Source organism: Arachis hypogaea, chromosome 13, assembly GCF_003086295.3.
Source record: "Arachis hypogaea cultivar Tifrunner chromosome 13, arahy.Tifrunner.gnm2.J5K5, whole genome shotgun sequence".
NCBI lineage: Eukaryota > Viridiplantae > Streptophyta > Magnoliopsida > Fabales > Fabaceae > Arachis > Arachis hypogaea.
In genome coordinates this window covers 12,271,862-12,291,950 of record NC_092048.1, presented here as the reverse complement: position 1 = coordinate 12,291,950, position 20,089 = coordinate 12,271,862, and the positions used below count along the sequence as shown (strand labels likewise).

The following is a 20,089-nucleotide window of genomic DNA, read 5'->3' as shown; positions in this document are numbered from 1 at the left end:
TAATTTATATAAAAAAATTATAAATCAAATTTATTTAATTCAATTCATATAAAAAATCAAACGAAATATATATGTAATTAAATTTAATTTAAGATATCTGTATAATTTTTTTTCGTTTAATTTATCTATGTAAATTATCCACAACTAATAAACTATATGAGAATGTTAAATGTAAAAAGAAATATTAAAATAAATAAATTACCCAATGCATGGCTTATAATAGAAAATTGTTACACAGAGAGAGTCACCCACTAACAGGTCCTTTCTTAGCTTTGCTTCTGAAAAAGTTACTCAGTTAGTCAGTTGCTTTTTTGACAGATTGGGATAAAGGAAAAAGAGAAGAATCCACACATAATTAGGGTTACTTTTGTCAATTCACAATTCATGATTCATCTTATTGCACCTCAAAATATACCCACCACTCAACAAAAAAAAAAACGGTTGAGAGAGAGATATTGAAGAATGAGAAAAAGACAGAGACACCATTGCTCTGTGTGTGGCCACTCTGGAGACAAAGAAAACCGCCTCAAATTATTAACTTTTTTCTGCTCTCTCTCTCTCTGAATTCAAACCCCATCATCATAATCGTCTTCTTTCTTTCTTTCTCATTCCAATAATTTCCAGCAGCAGCAACAAAATCATTTCACTTAACTTCAAACTCTCTCTGATCCCCCCAAAAAAAGGAAAAAAATTCCTTGTTCAGTTTCTCTGTTTCTTCCTCTTGCAATGTCAGAACTCTAGCATTCTCAGTGCAGTCACTGACCCTTTTCTCCAAAGTTTTCAACTTTTCTACTTTTGTTCTTGTTGGGACTACTTCCTCCACCACCCCCAACCATGGCTTCAAAAGCTACTAAGTAAGTGCAGAAGCATTTGAAGCATGCTTGCTTGGTGTTTGTGATTATGCTTCTATGAGTTTCATGTGAAGATCTGAAATTTGGTTCCTTTCTTTTTCTTTGTTGATCTGTTTGGATGGTTGGGTTCTGCTTTATAGGATTTGATCCAGTAGTTCTGATGTGCTATTGTGGATTTTTTACCTAAATTTTGTAACTTTTTTGTAAGTTGTATTATGTTTCTCAGTTTCTTCTTTTTCTCATGTTTGATTACAGTTTCAGCTTGATTTTTCTGTGTTCATGTTAGCTTAGGGCCTTTTGCATTAACTGATTGTTATATCACTGTCATTTTCACTCCGATTCTCATTTATTTTTGGCTTGCCAATGATTCTGGATGCTGAATTTTGGATTAGGGTCACTTTCCTTTTTTGTTTAGATCCATTAATTGGAGTGTATATAACTATGCCATTTTGTGTCTTTTTGTTTCTTATGTTGTCATGTTCTGTTTTGTAAAATGAATTGTTGATCTGTTATTGGCATTACAATTCTTTCTTATGGTAGATCCAATTTGTCTGAAACTCCCAACAAAACATCACTAGCAACTCCAAGAGGCAGCAAACTTAGCAGAGGAGTGTCCAAATCGGAATCCGAATCGCCATCACCCTTGCAAAATCTGCGCCATTCCATTGAACGATCGCCGCGATCTGTGAATTCAAAGCCTGCTGCTACTCCTGATCGGAAATCACCAAAGCCTGCCTCCAACCCACCTGATGTAAGTTGTAGAATGCATTTAAGTATCCTATCTCTCTTTCAGATTGTGACTAAGTGACCAAGTCTTTTAACTAGTGTAACAAGGAACCGTTTGAGATGTTTAAGAATATTATAGTCTTCCAATTAGTGCTAATTATTCGACATTTTTGTATGAGAATTGAAATTCTAGATAATGCATGACTTTTTAACTGTGATTCTGAGATGTCTAGCATATTTTAGGAAACTGCCAGAGATGTTTCTTTCATTATTCTTCATAGTTGATTTGGCAAACTACTTTATTTAATTGTGCTTTCCGTTGAAGGTTATACATATATGTATGTAGTCTGATCTCCGATTGTATTTTCCCGTGTTTTTCAGAAACAACCAACAAGAGCTACAAAGGGTTCAGAATTGCAGAACCAGTTGAATCTTGTTCAGGAGGATCTAAAGAAAGCGAAGGAGCAGCTCATTCACGCTGAGAAAGAGAAGCTTAAAGTAATTAATGAGTTGAAAGAAGCACAGAGATTAGCCGAGGAAGCAAATGAGAAACTCAGGGAAGCATTGGTGGCTCAAAAGCGGGCTGAGGAGGAATCTGAGATTGAGAAGTTCCGAGCTGTTGAATTGGAGCAGGCTGGAATTGAATCTGCCCAGAAGAAGGAAGAAGAATGGCAGAAAGAGATTGAAAATGTAAAGAGCCAGCATGCTTTGGATGTTGCTGCTCTTCTCTCCACCACCGAGGAGCTCCAGCGTGTTAAGCAAGAACTCGCCATGACTTGTGATGCAAAGAACCAGGCACTGAACCATGCTGATGATGCAACTAAGATTGCTGAGATTCATGCTGAGAAGGCAGAGATTCTTTCAGCTGAACTGACTCGGTTGAAGGCATTACTTGATTTGAAACAGGAAACAGAGGCCAGTGAGAGTAATACTATATTGAAGCTGAAAGCAGAGGTAGAAGCTCTTAAGCAAGAACTTGCAAAGGCCGAGGATTATGATGAGAAGTTGGCAGAGAAAGAAACTACTATCGAACAGCTCAATGTGGAGCTTGAGGCCGCAAGGATGGCTGAATCATATGCTCATAGTGTGTTGGAGGAGTGGACGAAGAAGGTTGAGGAACTAGAGATGAGGGTTCAAGAAGCAAATAAGTTGGAAAAATCTGCATCAGAATCTTTGGAAAATGTCATGAAACAGCTAGAAGGAAGCAATGATTTGTTGCATGAAGCAGAATCTGAAGTTGCGGCTCTTAAAGAGAAGGTAGGATTGTTAGAAATGACTGTTGGGAGACAAAAGGCAGATCTTGAGGATTCAGAGCATCGGATTAATGTGGCCAAGGAAGAAAGTCTTGAAATGACACACAAGGTTGAAGCTCTCAAATCCGAACTTGAGACAGTTAAGGAAGAGAAGATTCAGGCTTTGAACAATGAAAAGCTTGCAGCTGCTAGCGTGCAGACCCTACTTGAAGAGAAAAATCAACTTATCAATGATTTGGAGAATTCTAGGGATGAGGAAGAAAAGTGCAAAAAGGCAATGGAAAGCTTAACTTCTGCATTACATGAAGTATCTGCAGAGGCTAGAGAAGCCAAAGAGAAGCTATTGAGCAGCCAAGCCGAACATGAAAATTACGAGACCCAGCTTGAAGATTTAAAGTCAGTTTTAAAAGCTACCAATGAAAAATATGAATCCATGCTTGATGATGCACGGCGTGAGATTGATGTTCTTACTTGTAATGTCGAAAATTCTAAGAATGACTTTGAGAACTCCAGAGCCGAGTGGGAAGAGAGAGAACATCAACTAGTCGGCTGCTTAAAGAAAACCGAAGAAGAGAATTCGTCCTTGGGAAAAGAAATAAATAGATTGGCTCTCTTGCTCAAAGATACCGAGGATGAAGCTAGTGCCAGCAGGGAGGAAGAAGCTCAGTTGAAGGAAAATCTGAAGGAAGTTGAGGCTGAGGCAATTAACTTGCAGGAAGCTCTTAAAGAAGCAACGGCCGAGAACGTGAAATTGAAGGAGAATTTATTGGATAAAGAAAATGAATTGCAGAGTATTATTCAAGAAAATGATGAACTCCGCACTAAGGAAGCTGAATCTATTAAGAAGGTGGAGGAGTTATCTAAGCTACTGGAAGAAATAACAGCCAGAAACCACACTCAGGAAAACGGGGATCTCACAGACAGTGAGAAGGATTATGATTTGCTTCCTAAGGTGGTTGAATTTTCCGAAGAGAATGGGCATGGAGGAGAAGATGTATTGAAGGTAGAAGATTCAGCAAATCAAGAAGTGCTCAAACAAGGCTTTCAAGGAGAGACTATTCCTGTGAATGATAAGGCTGAAAAGATAGAATCTCCCAAACATGAGAATGGGAATGGAAAACTGAAGGAAGATGATGCTAGTAAGGAAAATGATAATTCAGTAGAAGTTGAACATAAAATGTGGGAGAGCTGCAAGATAGAGAAAAAGGAGTTGTCGCCAGAGAGGGATCCAGAGCCCGAGTCCTTTGAAGAGGAAGCCGATTCCAAGGCAGAAGGTGGCGAGAGCTTTGATAACATAAACGGTTCATCCATAGCCGAGAACAATGACGATGGCGCGACCTCTCCTTCCAAGCAGCAACAACAGTTGAAGAAAAAGAAGAAGCCCTTGCTTGGCAAGTTTGGAAGCCTGCTCAAGAAAAAGGGTTCAAGCAACCAGAAATAGAACAATGTTGCAACTTTGGGAGGTATATTGAACATTCAATTGGTTTGCATGTGTTTGCTTATGATTTTTTTTTCTCCCACAAATTAGATTTCTAAAGGAATGATGTGTAATATTGTTTAGGATTTTCTTCTTTTCTTTACCTTTTTTCCCTCTCATTTTGATTGTGGTTCTCCATGTTAGCAGGAAAATGTATGTGATTGATGAGACTTTTTTTTTTCTCTCCCTCTACTTTGCACCTTGCCCTCCTTACTAGATTTGATGAAAGAAGTGGCGAGTTTAATTGTATTCTTATGTGATCCCAATTCAAATCAAAGTCTGGATAGAAGTTCAATGTCTGAGCCTCCTTTCATGGATCAAATATGTATATTACATTCTCATATTATGTACAAGTTCACTTTAGGAAGCACTTACATTCAACTTTACTATTTGATTGTTTCTCCATTTGAGTTGCCAATAGATTTTGGCATCTGTGTAGCAAATGAACTCTTCCTGTTTTCAACAAATATGAACTTAAGTAAGATCACTGAAGTTCTACTAAACATTAATGAGTTTCTTTGAAGCCTGTGTTTGGAAGGAAGACAGAAACTGAGAGACTGAGATTAATTAAGTCTCTGTATTATATTTGATATAAAATATACAGAATTTAATTATATTTTAATATTTTATTTGGTTTAAAATAAATATAAATATAAAATAAAAATATTTACTAAAATATCTTTAGTTAATAAAGAAAATATGGAAAAGTCTAGGGGCAGCACTTTTATTAAATTCTGGCCAGTATGTAACCAGCAAAGAAAAGTGATCCATTGGATGAAATCTTACACCAATCTCACACTATTAAAATCATCATTAATAGCTATTTGATGGTTATAAATCACAAAAGTTGTTAGTCTCCTAGCATTCTTCAAAAAATATTAGATTTTTAGTCTCTGTTTCAGAAATTTTAGTTATTTGTATCCTCATTTTTTGGAGGTACTGAAATTTTGTATTTCGAAACTAAAATTTTAGTTTTAATTTCTGGTCATGAAACATAATACTAAATTTTAGTTTTTTAATTTTAGCTCTAGTAACTAAAAACAAATACTATCTTTAAGAAATTACTTAGAATCTTCTATAGAAGAGTATTATTTGAACATGGTAAAAAAAGGTGTGCTATCAACTACTTATGAGTTATGAGATTTAATCATTCCAATTTTTTTAATTATCATTTTGCATTTTAAAATTTATCTAAAGTTCTAATGAAGTGCCTTTAGTTGTTGGGCCTAATAGGATTTAAAGACCATTTTCCAAAATGAAATAAAATAATGCAGATATAATTCTTTATTTAAAAAAATAACTTGTGCTGTTGTGCACCGAATATCTATCTTTTCCTTTCTTTCTTTCTATTTTTTTTAGGTCTTAATTCTTTATCTATCTGCTTTATGCTTTGTACCTTTTTGTTTGTCGCCTTGAATAAGGACACCCCTTGTAGTTGCAGAGTGTAAGAATTTTGGCATGAAATTTTAAATATGACAAAGTGAAAACGACAAAATAAACAACCATATTCAATTACAATAACTCAAGGAGAATGAGAGAAGGAGAGAGCGGGGGCGAGCGGTTGAGGGTGAAACACGGTGAGGAAGATGGCCATGCCATCAGAAGAGATAAGGGGGAGAGCGTGGGTGGGTGTGTATCCGGTGTTAAGGAGGATTCTTCTCGAGAGGGGTTAGAAAAGTCATCCAAGGTCTCTTTTAGAGATAAAGTCATTGGTGCAGAAAAGTCTAAGACCTTTGCATTAATAGGGTCTTTATCTGGGGATGGTATCGCGACGGTGACAGGTAAGCAGGGTGATTCTCGTCCACCAAGTGTCAGTTTTACCAAGGAGGCAAAGAGCTGTCTAGCTGAACCTTATAAGGAAGCCATCGTGATCAAGGTGCTGGATAAGCATTATGGCTACACGGCTCTCATGCATAAGCTTCGGATAGTATGGCGCATCAAAGGAGGGTTTGATTTGTTGGATGTGGGGTTTGGATATTTTTTGGTTAAATTTGATATTTCTGCGGATCGTGAGAAAGTCATTCTTGGTGGCCCGTGGTTGATAGACGGTCACTATGTTGCAGTAAAGCCATGGGATGTGGATTTTAGGCCATGCAAAAAATCCTTTGGATCAACGCTGGTATGGATTCGAGTCTCGCGACTTCCAATTTGGTGCTATCAGGAACAAGCAATACTGCGAATTGCTTCTGCAATAGGGATTCTGGTGAAAGTAGATTTGACTACTAAGCTTGCAGAAAGAGGAAAATATGCCCGAGCTTGTGTTCAAATTAATCTTGAGTTGCCTGTAATCAAACATATTATAGTGGAGGGTGTGACTTATGAAGTGGAGTACGAGAGTTTACAGTTGATTTGTGCTACTTGTGCACGGTATGGGCTTGATAAATCGTTGTGCATGGAGAATGAGTCCTTGGAAGGAAACGAAAATTCCTTTGGTGATGAAAAAAATAATGAAGTCCCGACATTAGTGCCACACAACAATCATGAGATTCAACAAGAGGCTGAATCAGAAACTCGTGATTTGGGTGAGAATCCTCGTAATTTGGGTGAGAAATTAGGAGTTGTTAAAGGGAAGGATGTAGTTACAGAATCATTGGCTCCTCACGTGCCTGATGGTCATGTTAATGAGGCATGCATGGATGATGGAGAGGACTGGCAACAAGTGCTGCATAAGGGAAAATTCACAATGGGCCAGTCATCAGGTTTGAAGGACCAAGATGGAAAGCAGCACAAGTTTGGTTCGAGAAGGGTTCCAAGGCCCAATTTGCATGGTGATGGAGGCAAATCAATTGGAATTAGGATGGGGAAGCGTGAAAAACATGAAATTGCGCCATCTCTATCGCGCAGAACTCCTGCACGTCGTGGAATTTCTCTACGGAAGCGTCATCGGCCTTCCTCCTTGCAGAACTCGCTAGTTGATAAAAAAGGTGGCACAACGGAGGAAACCTTAGTAGATGGAAGCATGACAGGTGCAGTGTCAGGAGGTCCAAAGGTGACAATTATTGAGGATCAGAGTGTGCTAGTACCGCAGGACAAACCACCTATTGAGGTTGGTGATTCTGTTTAGAGTTTATGTTCTTATTTATTCTGTCCTTATTATTTATGGATAGTTTAAATATGATTGTTTGGAATATTAGGGGTGCTTTTAATAAGTTAGCCCGGGTGCATTGTAAGGAACTTGTTAGGAAATTTAAACCTGTTTTCTTTATTGTGGTTGAAACTCACTCTCCTTTTCAGCATTTAAAATTATTTTGGGAAAGGTTGGAGTATCACTCTGTTTTTATAGTAGAAGCAGAGGGGCATAAGGGAGGTATTTGGTTTCTATCCTCTATGAAGGGTGTTTGTTGTAAGTTCATTGATGCTTTTGATCAGGGTGTTACTGTTGAGGTTCACTTTGATAATTTAATTTGGAGGTGTAGTGGTATTTATGGCAGTCCTCAATTTAATAAAAGGGTTCTCTTTTGGGATTATCTTGTTGCACAAGCCATGGTTTTTCAAGGACCTTGGATTGTTCTTGGTGATTGTAATGAAGTCAAATTTTCTCATGAATCTAAGGGCTGTCAATTTTCTCATCAAAGAGCCGACATGTTTGCTACGTTATTAGGGGATAGTGGTTTGTTTGATCTGAAGACTAGTGGGAGGCGATTTTCTTGGTACAGGAGGGTGAAAAATTATGTTGACGTGGCAAAAAAGCTTGATCGAGTCTGTATAAATAGTAGTTGGTTATCTATCTTTCCAGAGGCTTATGCAGAAGTTTTAAATAGGTTTCAGTCTGATCATTGCCCTATTCTGGTGCGTTGTAAAGTTCGTCCTCAGCCTAAAGGGAATCGACCTTTCCGATTTGTTGCTGCTTGGGCTACTCATCCTGGGTATAGGGATATTGTGAACCAGTCATGGTGGTCTGGTAATAGAGGAATTCATGGCAAGCTTTTGGAAGTACAGAAGAATTCACTAGAGTTTAACTCGAAGGTATTTGGTAACATTTTTGTTAAGAAATGTGAATTAGAGCAGCAGATTAATTATTTACAAAAGCGTTTGGAAGTGGTGGATAGTATTTATTTGCGTCAGAAAGAGCAACAATTGCTTGATGATTATAATAATACTCTAGTGCAAGAAGAGCTCCTATGGTTCCAAAAGTCCAGAGAGCAGTGGGTAAGGTTCGGGGATAGGAATACAAGATTCTTTCATATTCAAACTCTTGCGCGAAGGAAGCATAATAAGATTCATGGCCTTTTTTCTCAAAGATGGAGTGTGGGAAACTGATTCAGAGGTTCTGAGTCAAGAAGCAGAGTCTTTCTATAAAAACTTATTCTGTCATTTAGATGATGTTGATTTGGGTTGCCTTGGTGATGTGCCTCTTCCTTCTCTGAATGAGGAAGCTTGCAATAACCTTACGGCACCAGTTATTATGGAGGAAGTCAAAGCAGCTGTTTTTCACATGAACTCTTTTAAAGCTCTGGGTCCTGATGGGTTTCAAGCTTTCTTCTTCAAAGAATTTTGGGAGATCATTGGTCTTGATGTTTGGAAGATGGTTAAGCAGGCATTCTCCGGTGTTCCTCTTGATCCGAGAATGTTGGAGACTTTACTGGTTTTCATTCCAAAGGTTGAATCACTGGTATCTATGAAAGATTTCAGGCCGATTAGTCTCTACAATGTAGTTTACAAGATCATCACGAAGGTCCTTGTTAATAGGCTTCGTCCTCATCTTACGGAGATTGTTGGCCCGCTTCAAGGAGGATTTATTCTGGGACGAGGAACTCATGACAACATCATCATTGCTCAAGAAGTCCTCCACTTTATGAAGAAGACTAAATCAAAGAAAGGCACACTGGCCTTTAAGATTGATCTGGAGAAAGCTTATGACAGAGTTGACTGGAGGTTTTTAGCTCATACCCTTAAAAGCTTTGGTTTTTCTATTCCTACACTTAATTTGATTATGAATTGTGTCACTGCTTCTTCCTTATCTATTCTTTGGAATGGGAGTCGTCTGAATGGCTTTACTCCTAGCCGAGGTCTTAGACAAGGAGACCCTATGTCCCCTATCTTTTTGTGTTGTGTATGGAGCGATTGGCATGCTTTATTAGTCATCAGGTTGATTTGGACTTGTGGGAGCCGGTTGCTATTTCTAGAGGGGGACCAAGAATATCCCACTTAATGTTTGCGGATGACTTGCTTCTATTCTGTAAAGCTACAAAGAGACAAGTGCAAAATGTGATGTTGGTTTTAGAGACTTTTTGCAAAGCATCTGGGATGAAGATTAATGTCGAGAAGTCTAAAGCGCTTTGCTCCAAGAATGTCTCTGCAACAAGGAAAGAGGTTTTTACTGGGGTATCCTCTATCAGATTTGTCCAGGACTTGGGCAAGTATCTTGGAGTTACCCTTAGCCATTATAGGATGACTCGTTCAGCTTTCAATGGTGTCCTGGATAAGATTCGGAGTAGGCTAGCAAGCTGGAAAGGAAGTTTACTCAATCGGGCTGGTAGGCTCTGCTTGGTTAATTCTGTTGCTACTGCTATTCCCACGTACCAGATGCAGGTCTCTATTTTTCTCAAAGGAATCATTAGTAAATTGGAGTCTATGATGAGGAATTTTCTTTGGAAAGGACAAGTTGATGGAAGAGGATTGAATCTTGTTAGTTGGAAGGTACTGGTTACTCCAAAAAAATATGGAGGTTTGGGGATTAGAGATCCTTATTGTGTAAATATTGCTCTTCTTGGGAAGTTAGTTTGGACTTTTTTCCAGCAGCCAAACAAGCTATGGGTCCAATTGTTGGATGCCAAATACCGATCATCTCTATATGATTGTTTTAGTTATCCTAAGAACAAGGACTCTCCCATTTGGAGGTGTCTTTGCAAGGCTTGGGAAGTGTTGAAGGATGGGTTTGCTTGGTGTATTGGAGATTTGAACCAGAATTTTTGGTTTTCTAGCTGGAGGAGAGAAGGACGGTTATCTAATGAGATGGATTATGTTCACATTTCTGATTCGAATCTCCGGATACAGGATATTTGGTCGGTTGGTAGGTGGCATTTGGATACTCTTTATTCTCCTTTATCTCAAAATCTGAAAGATAATATTCTCTCTTACAATCCAGATGAACAAGCAGGTCCAGAAGTGGGTTGGTATTGGAGTGGGTCTGCTGCTAAAGTCTATGACTCACGCAATGGTTACTTGTGGTTGTGTAAGCAGCTGTTTGGTTGGAAGGAGCGGGAGAATTGGCTTTGGCTTTGGCGTCAGCTTGTTCCGGAAAAGCATAAGTTTTTGGCTTGGTTGTGTCTTAAGGAGGCTCTTCCTACTGCAAGTTTTCGCTTTAGAAGAGGGATGTCATCATCAGATAGGTGTCCAAGATGTCTTTCTAGCCAGAAATCGGTTTTACATTGTATTTGGGATTGTCCAAAAGCTCAGCTTGTCTGGCATAGGTTGGATATTTCTTGTCATCCTTTGGATTTGAAGAACTGGTTCTTGTATCATAGCAGAGAGCATCCGTTCAAGTTCTTTTTGGGACTTTGGTGGATATGGCGAGCAAGGAATAATGACATCTTTAATCCCATGAAACTTGGCCTTCGGAAAAAGTGATTTGTCTGGCATTAACTTCAGAAAAAGAGCTTAGGAATATTTTTGAATTACAACGTATGTCCCTTCCCTCTACTCTAAATAGTTTTTGGAATCCCCATCTATTGGTATTTTTAAGATTAATTGTGATGCTAGTTATTTTGGTTCGGGTGATAGTGTTGGTTTTGCTTGTGTTATTAGAGATTGTAATGGGAGCTGGCAAAGGGGGTGTTTGGGAATGATTGAGAGTAATAGTATTCTTCAAGGAGAATTGTTTGCTATTTGGAGAGGATATCTCTTAGCTTGGGATGTGGGTCAACGAGATGTTATTTGTGAGACGGATTGTGTGGAAGCATTTAATCTTGTTACTCAAGATGGTTTTGGGTTTATTGATCCACTGGTGCTCAAAATAAGAGATATCATGCATTGGATTTGGCGGGTTGACTTTCGTTTGATTATGAGAGATGCAAACACGGTGGCAGATACTATGGCAAAGATGGCGATGAAGTTACAACTTTCGCATGTGGAGCTTCTTTCACCTTGGGAGGAGTTTAAAAGTAGTCTTGAACGGGACTGTCCCTTTATTTAGGCAGTTCTTTGTTTTGTTTGTTTTGTTTTTCTTTATTTAATTTATTTCAGTCACCAAAAAAAATATTCAATTATAATAATATTCTACAGTCTACACTTTCTTTTTTTATTTTATTTTATTTTTAAAACATGATAACCTAAACTGATTTGTCATTAACTACAACAAAATATCAATCAAGGTTATTAAAGTTGTTATATTTCTTTTTTTTATATGATATCCCCAATTTGATTAGCCAATAAATAATTATCGCGGATTTGAACTCTACTTAAGGGTTTTGTCGTTAGTCAATAGATGGCATATTCGAACTTCCGATACTTATTTAAACAAACTAGTAAACTAACCACTAAACCAACTCAAATTAATTAAGTTGTTATATTTCCTTAAGTTATTTATTTATTACATAGAGTAATATTTAGGAAATTGTTTTTTTTCAACTAGTTAATTATTTAAAAATTATTTTATTTATCTTAAATTATATAATTAAAATTATAAATTCTTAACTTTAAATTATAAATTATAAATTTAAACTCTCAAAATAATTAATGTTGACTAACTAAAGTTAATTCTCTACGTATCCGATCCTCTTTTATGTATTACATGCTTTCTCTTTACAATTCTTTTTGTGCATGTCCTCCCTTCACCCTTTCAAACATGTTTGATGGGAAAATATAATCAAACCGACTATCTATATGCATTAAATTTTTGAAAAATTGTATGGTGCTTAATAGTTAATACATAGATGTCTAATTTGTCTAAAAATTAAGAAAAATAAAAATAGATCTCATCTTTTATTTTTCTATCAAATAGTTAAAAAATTAGCACCATAAAATACATTTAAATTTTTTTATATTCATGGGTCATTATATTTATGTTATTTAATCAATTTATTTTCTATTTACATTCAAATAAAAATGGAAAACTTAAGAATTAATGGTGCATATATAAATTTCACTTATTAATGGTGTTTAGTTTTAAGAACAATATTAAGACTATTAAATTTAACATATATACAAGTATATAAGATGATAACGTTTTTTTTTTTCCCTTTTCTTTTACACAAACAACTTTTCTTTTGAAAGAATATTAGATAGGTAGATACTTCTAAAAACACTCTAGTCAATAAAAAATTCAACAAAACTTAGTGTAAAATATAGTTGTAGTGGGTTTAAATGTGTTTAAACGTGATTTAATAAGTTCCAAAATGAAAAAAAAAAAAAAAAAAAACTTTTAAGACTTGTTTTGCTACACATTGAAAAGATGTGTAGTCTTCACTCTAACCAAATTTTTGGTTCATATATATAAAAAATAATAAATTTAATTATTTTTCCGGTCTTTATAATTTTATGAAGCTTTTAATTAAATTTTTATATTTTTTTAATTGAATTTTTATATCATATTAAATTTTGTAATTAAGTTCTTAACATAATAAAAATATTAGAATTAATGTAATATTTTGTTCATTTCAACAAAATATCTCATTAATAATTTTAACAGAATATTATGTTAATTTCAATATTTTTATCACAATAAAGACTTAATTATAACATCTAATATAGTATAGGAATCTAATTTAAAAAAATATAAAAATTTAATTAAAAATAAATTCGATAAAACTATAAAGATTGATAGAATAATTAAATCAAAATAATATTATTATTATTATAAACAATAGTAATTGATGTCATGTATTTTGGATTCCTTCAATTGCTTCAAGAAGTAGTAATGCTACTTATGAGTTGTCTTTCTTTGCTTGTTAGACCAAAATCAATAGTAATTGTCTCACCAAACGGATAACCAAAAACTTGTCTTTTTACCAAATGCTAGACACCATATCATACTAACTTCACCTTTTGACTTAATTAAATATAACATTTATGCTTTCTAAGTCTCATTTTCATCAAGAGAATTTTTTCTCAAAAGTAATTAATTATTCAAATGCGTGTTTGAGTAAAGTTTTTGGTTCATGTATGTTCTGAGTATAGTTTGACTTTGTTTTTCTGCTTTACATTATGATTAGTAAATAGAAACTTCTTTTTCGGAATTCATCGTTGCTGCCCCTTCTTCTTCAACTACTAATAAAGTCTTCATTCAATTTAATAGTAATATTTTCCTCTCCTGATTATATATTATGGGAGCTTAACAATTGACTATGTATTATATTATAGTTAATTAAATAATTTCAGGTAGTAAGAAACAAATAACAAGTGATATATAGTATATATATTTCCAACTTGTATAATTTTCAACCACACAAATCTTAGGCCCTAATTAAAGATAAAGGATTTAAGTATTATTTTAGTCTTTAACGTTTGAGAATAACTTTTGAGAATATTTTAATTTGATTTTTAATATTTTAAATGTTCTATTTCAGTTTCAAAAACTTTCGATCGTCTATTTCAATCCCAAAAAATTTAAGCGAGTTTAAATAATTCGTATATTGAAGAGCCAATAATATTTGATTTTAGTGTATAAGTAAAGTTGATCAACTAACCTTTGATTTTGAAGTGTTAGTGATTAATTGTTAAGATTTGGAGTGTTTTACAAACAAAAAAAAAATTGATGAAAAAAAAGTGTTCCATACAAAAAGGTTTTGGTTATATTTTTTTAATATATGAAAAAAATATGACTTAATTAGTAATATTATTAACGTTCACGTCACTTATTAACTATTAGTGTCAATTCTAACTATAAGATCCCATTGAACCTATTTAAAATTTTTGGGATAGAAATAAAATGTTTAAAATTTTAAAGACCAAAACTTAATTAAGATTTGGCCCAAAATAGTAATTTAGCCAAAGATAAATTATGAAGTTTATATAATATACAGTTTATTTAAGAAATATATTGAACTGCCTATATATTTTTGAGTGAGTTGAGAGCTGCAATTTATGCACATGAATTGAACATGAAACACATGCAATAATAATGGCTTGCATTTTGTAAAGTGAAAATTACAATAAAGAAAAGTCTAGGGCCAGCAACTTTGTTAAATTCTGGCCAATATCTAATCAGCAAAGAAAAGTGAGTCATTGGATGAAATCTCACACCATTAAAATTATCATTAATGGCTATTTGATGGCTACAAATCACAAAAATTGTTGTTCCCCTAACATTCCTCTTACAATAATGTCCATATGTTGTACTATAAGTCTGGTCCTAAATCTTATATCAATCAATCCATCCTCACAAAACAGTATGTTGATCCTAAGCTAGAGACAACCAACAATGATAATTAAAAACAAAATCCCATTATTGTTGTGATGAACCTTGATTGTTGACTATGGCTGGTTAGATTCTTGACTGCAGACATTAGAAGAAAAAAAAGCAACAAAATGAGTATATGTGTTGATTTGATACCTTATAATAAAATAAGTGAACTTAATTAAAAAGAGAAAAAGAATAGGATTACTTACTCTATGATGTGTTTCCAATAAGCATCACTTGCTTCCTCATACATGAAATCTGTCCACATTTCAAAGTTGTTGGTTGAAGTTGGAGAATTATTATTATTATTATTATTATTATTATTATTATTATTATTTACTTTGTTGGAATATTCATGATCAGGTGATGAGGCTGAAACCAGATTTGGAAGTGAATAACAATTCAATGGTGTTGTAGGAGTAGAAGAAGAATTTGTGCCATCAACAACAACTTTCTCATTATTATTATTATTAACATTTTCAGACTTCATCATGCAACTACCACCATTCATGTTGTGCTGATTATCATCATGAGGAGGAGCTTCAAAGTTTTGGAAATTGGGCTGATTTTGACAAGGGAAAGAATCATTACTGCAAATAAGGTTTTGGAGCATAGATTCATTCAACCCTAAAGATTCATAAAAACCATTTGGAACTGATGATGATGATGATGATGAGGTTAATGGACCAAATTGTTGATGATTAAGTAGTGGCTCCAAGTTTAGTGCAAGATTATTATTATTAGTAGTAGTAGTAGTAGCAAGGATTTGAAGCATGTTTTGGAGGATTTGGAGTTTGGCATGATCAGAGTTAATAAGAAGAGTACTTAATAGAGCATTATTGTTGTTGTTATTATTGTTGAGAATGTTTGCAGCAAGAAGCAAGTGTTGAAGATTGGAAAGAAGTTGAAGTTGATTATTATGATTATGATCTAATCTTGGACGATGAGTCACTGGATCTAACCCCATTCGTAGAAGCTTCTTTCTAAGATTAGTGTTCCAGAAATTCTTGATTTCATTGTCAGTTCTTCCTGGTAGATGACTTGCTATTGCTGACCACCTATAATCACACAACCAAAATATTTAAGACTTGTTTTTATGTAGTCAAATAATATATATATATACATGTCATATATCTGATTTAAATAAAAAAATTCTATCCATTTGTTTTTTAGTAATATTACATTATCAATAAACATATATTTTTTATCAGTATTTCATCAGCAATAATTTACATTTATATTTATAAAAATTTTCACACAAAAAATATATAATTAACATACATAAATTAATATAATTTTTATTCACATTTTTTAAAATTTGTATACATAAATTAATAAAATTTATTTATTAAAGATAATTTAGAAATGATCTATTAATCAATTTTTAAAATTTTTTCAATTAAATCGAATATTTTCATTTAAATATATTATAAAATACGTGTCAAAACTATATCTATCAGGTAAAAATATAGATTTTTATCAAAAGAGTAAAAAATAAATTAAAAAACAAAAAAATATCATTAATAATATTTTAGGGTTAATAATTACTTATTGCCAAGAAGTTGATGTAAGTTAATGATGAGTTTCTCTTCTTCTTGAGAGAATTTTCCTCTCTTGATACCAGGCCTGAGGTAGTTACTCCACCTCAGCCTGCAACTCTTTCCACATCTGTTTAGACCTGCAATCTTAGGAAGCGCTCGCCAATTACTTCCATGGCCGTTTTTGTTTATGTAATCCACCAATATTCTATCCTCTTCCGCTGTCCATGGACCTTTCTTCAACCCACTCTCATCATAACCACTTCGTGATCTCCCCATTTTCACACTACCAAAAAAAAAAAGTATATATAAGAATTAGAAAAAAAAATAAATAAGTTCTTAACTTTTGTATTCAAAGACAGATAAATTTTTTATTAATTGAAAATATAAAAATATTTCTAACTTTTTAAAATATAAAATATTTAAATTTTTTTCTGTCTAAAATATATAAAGACAAATTAATCCTCTAAAAAAACTTAAATATCTCACATTTTAAAAAATTAAAAACATTTTTTGTATTTTTTATTAGACGAAAACCTTTAAAAAAAATCAAGAACCTATTCGTCATTTACTCAAGAACATTGATTCATTTATAACAATAAGAAAGTAGAATATAATGAAGAATCCAAACCTTGTTAAGAATGTTGTGAAGTGGAGAAGAAAGGTTATAGAGTAATTAGAGAATAGAGTAGTAGTGTATGTTGGAACTTTGATATTTATCAAAGACACAAGCTAAGTTAGTATATATATAGGGTGGTGATGTATATGTTTGAACTTTGAATATAATTATTAATAATTTAATTTTATGATGAAAAATTCCAATGCAAGTTTTGTTCTTAATATATGTGCATGTAGATGAATGATAACGACACTGAAAGACACTACTCTCATTAGACTAACAACGTTTACAATGTTTTCATTTTCAAAGGGTACGGTAGGAGTAGAAAGATAATTCATAATTCATAATTAGCAAACGATCTAAATTACTTTTTTATTGAGCAGTTGACCAAAATGGAAAGTGAAACCTATTTAGTTTATCGAAAATATTTGGTAGCAAAAAAAAATCAATCAAAAACAGTCATAACTTGCTTTATTTAGCATTCATTAATGTTGCGATAATTAATAAATGCTAAATAAAGCAAGTTCTGGCTATATTTTTTTGTCTCCCTAACATTACCCATTAATTTATAATTTCGTTACACATAATTTGGATTACTAAACTTCACATTGAATAGTATTTAAATACTTGAGAATCTATAAGTTTGAATTCTCAATTTGACTTTATAATTTTACGATTAAATTCATATTTGTGTAGTTTTATGAATAACACCATCATACAAAAGTAGATGAGAATTCTACAGAAAACTTCTCGTCGGCTTTTAATTAGCCTTTAGATTAAAAATATTAACTATATACATTTTTTATATATTTACTATCAAACATTTTAGAAAACTTTACTAATCTCTAAATCAAATTAAATTTTATCTTCATTCTTAAAACTAAAATCTCTCTCCCTCGCCAAATCTACCTAAAATTAATGATATAAATAGTAGTATTGTTAATTAACATTTCATAGCTTTTTTATTATTATTATTATTATTATTATTATTATTATTATTATTATTATTATTATTATTATTATTATTATTATTATTCAACCACGAATTATTAAAAGTAAAATGATGAAAATAAAAATATAGCTAGAGTTTAAGTTTTAAGGATAAAGTATTAAATTGGTCCGTTACGTTTAGGCGTAATTCTGTTTTGGTTCTTAAGGTTTAAAGTGTCCTATTTGAATTCAAAAAAGTTTCATTTAGTTTCAATGTAGTCCCATCGTGAGGTCAAAGTTAAATAATTAACGGAATGTCCTATATGACAGCAGTATAAGAAAGATCGATAATCTGGAGAACAAATACAAGCTCCAAAGGTATAAAATTAACGATGGATGCATCAATACATTTATTTATCATTTTTCTTACAATTTAAATGAAATATTTTTTATATAACAAAGGAGAATGATAAATAAATGTATTGATGTATCCACGGTTGATTTTGTGTATTTGGAGCTTGTACTTGTTCTCCAGATTATAGATCTTGTTCTTGTACTGCTAAATTATTTAACTTTGACCTCACAGTGGGACTAAATTGAAGCTAAATGAAACTTTTTTGGATTCAAATAGGACACTTTAAATTTTAAGGACCAAAACAGAATTACGCCCAAACGTAGGGGATCAATTTAGTACTTTACCAAGTTTTAATTAGGATTTGAGTTTAGAATTTTGAATTTAGAGTTTTAGAGTTGTGATTTAAAATTTAGAATTTTGTTTTAAATTTAAATGTATTGATTTTAAGAGTTTAGACTTTTGATTTTATTATTTTTGTTTAGATTGTGTTTTATTTTACATTTGAATATACTGATTTTTAGAGGGAATGATTTTATATTTTAAATATAAGATAGAAAAACTATGAGAAATTAAATCTAAAGATGTGTTTCTTGTTTCTTGCACTCACTTAAATGGATCTTAATAGGCATCATTGGAATGAATAAAGGCTAAGTTTCACTTTTTACTTAGTTGTGCTGTTTCAAGGAATGTTGTACTTATTTTTTGTAAATTAAATATATTTTAATTCTTTATTTATTATATTTTATATTAATAGTTTAAATTTAAAAGAATAACTTATATTATTATGTTAACCATTTTTCTGGAAATATTATAAAAAAAAGAGGAGTCTTACTAAAAGTTATTAAAAAATATTTTTTTATATTTTTAATAGATTAAATATATCAAAACCTAAACTTCTTTATTATGTTATATATACTATTAAAATATTTCTTATAGATACAAAATAGCTGAATCCCAAATTAAATAAAAGGACAAATATACTCTCTACTTCTTGAAGGTGGTATTACCATTTACCATTTTGCCTAGTATACATCAATGCATCAATTCTCGATAAACATGTGGAGAATTTAATGTGCTAAGAACAACAATAATATGTGGCGCGTGCATAAATTAAAGATGATTCGATGTTATCTAAAAGTTGACAAAACAAGCTTATAATAGCTTCTCTACCTTCTCTTTTGTACCTTTCTAGTTTGTCTTAAATTGAATATCATTGTGTTACGTTCAAATTTCCCATGCCTAGGTCAATTTTAAGTTGTTAGCTTCACCACATAATAATCATCATATACAGAAACTATGAATAAAAATAACCATGAAATTATTAATTAATTGGATTAAGAGATTATGAATTTCTAATGGTGTAGATGGAAATTTTCAACCTGATCTTGGCTTGTCCAACAAGGAAAAGCAAGGCACAAAAATAGGTACATATACGTATAGCCATAGCCACCTTCTGTCTATACTACTTTCTACTTTACACCAAGCTAAGTTGGCAAAGGCTAAGAGATAACACATCATCAACAACAAACTTAAACAACCAACAAGGGTTAGGTTTCCACGTGGCAACCATTTATAGACTCTTAAGCTCGCTTTTCATGGCCCATTTGGAGAAGAAACCTCTCTTCCTATGAAAATATCGAATATGTTGTTGTTGCTTGTCGGGGTTAGGGTTTATAGTTAGATTTATGTATTTTTAATATTAAAAAAATGTTATTTGTATACTAAAATTAACTATTAAAATTAATTACTAATGTATTTATATATAAATACATGTGTAGTTTAATTTATTTTTAATATGGTATATTTATATTTCAATATATATTTTATACTAATAATTAATTTTAATGATTAATTTTGATGTACACGTAATATAGTTAATATTATTTATGGCCCGGAGACCAAAAGATTATTAAACTTGTACATTATTCGAGTGTGGAAAACATGCATTGTATTTTTGATATTTGAATGCTTTATTAAGTTCTAAAAACCTAATTAGGTAAA

General features: G+C 32.7%; 2 protein-coding genes across 3 annotated transcripts; one reads left to right on the top strand and one right to left on the bottom strand.

Annotated features, from left to right (window-relative positions):
- Positions 1-246: 246 nt before the first annotated feature.
- On the top strand, positions 247-4,677 carry LOC112737251 (WEB family protein At3g02930, chloroplastic). 2 transcript variants are annotated; one of them, XM_025787057.3, is made up of 4 exons: positions 294-854; positions 1,392-1,602; positions 1,959-4,293; positions 4,455-4,677. In XM_025787057.3, exons 1-3 carry the CDS (start codon positions 835-837, stop codon positions 4,269-4,271), a joined length of 2,544 nt encoding a protein of 847 aa, XP_025642842.1. In that variant the 5' UTR covers positions 294-834; the 3' UTR covers positions 4,272-4,293; positions 4,455-4,677. The 2 variants fall into 2 exon arrangements, with proteins under 2 accessions (XP_025642841.1, XP_025642842.1); XM_025787056.3 differs by having other exon boundaries at positions 247-854; positions 1,959-4,677.
- Positions 4,678-14,341: 9,664 nt separating this feature from the next.
- Positions 14,342-16,890, bottom strand: LOC112735757 (uncharacterized). Its single transcript, XM_029291316.2, has 4 exons — positions 16,816-16,890; positions 16,195-16,470; positions 14,856-15,704; positions 14,342-14,742 (listed from the first exon to the last, which is right to left on the bottom strand). Exons 2-4 carry the CDS (start codon positions 16,461-16,463, stop codon positions 14,721-14,723), a joined length of 1,140 nt encoding a protein of 379 aa, XP_029147149.2. The 5' UTR covers positions 16,464-16,470; positions 16,816-16,890; the 3' UTR covers positions 14,342-14,720.
- Positions 16,891-20,089: the final 3,199 nt, after the last annotated feature.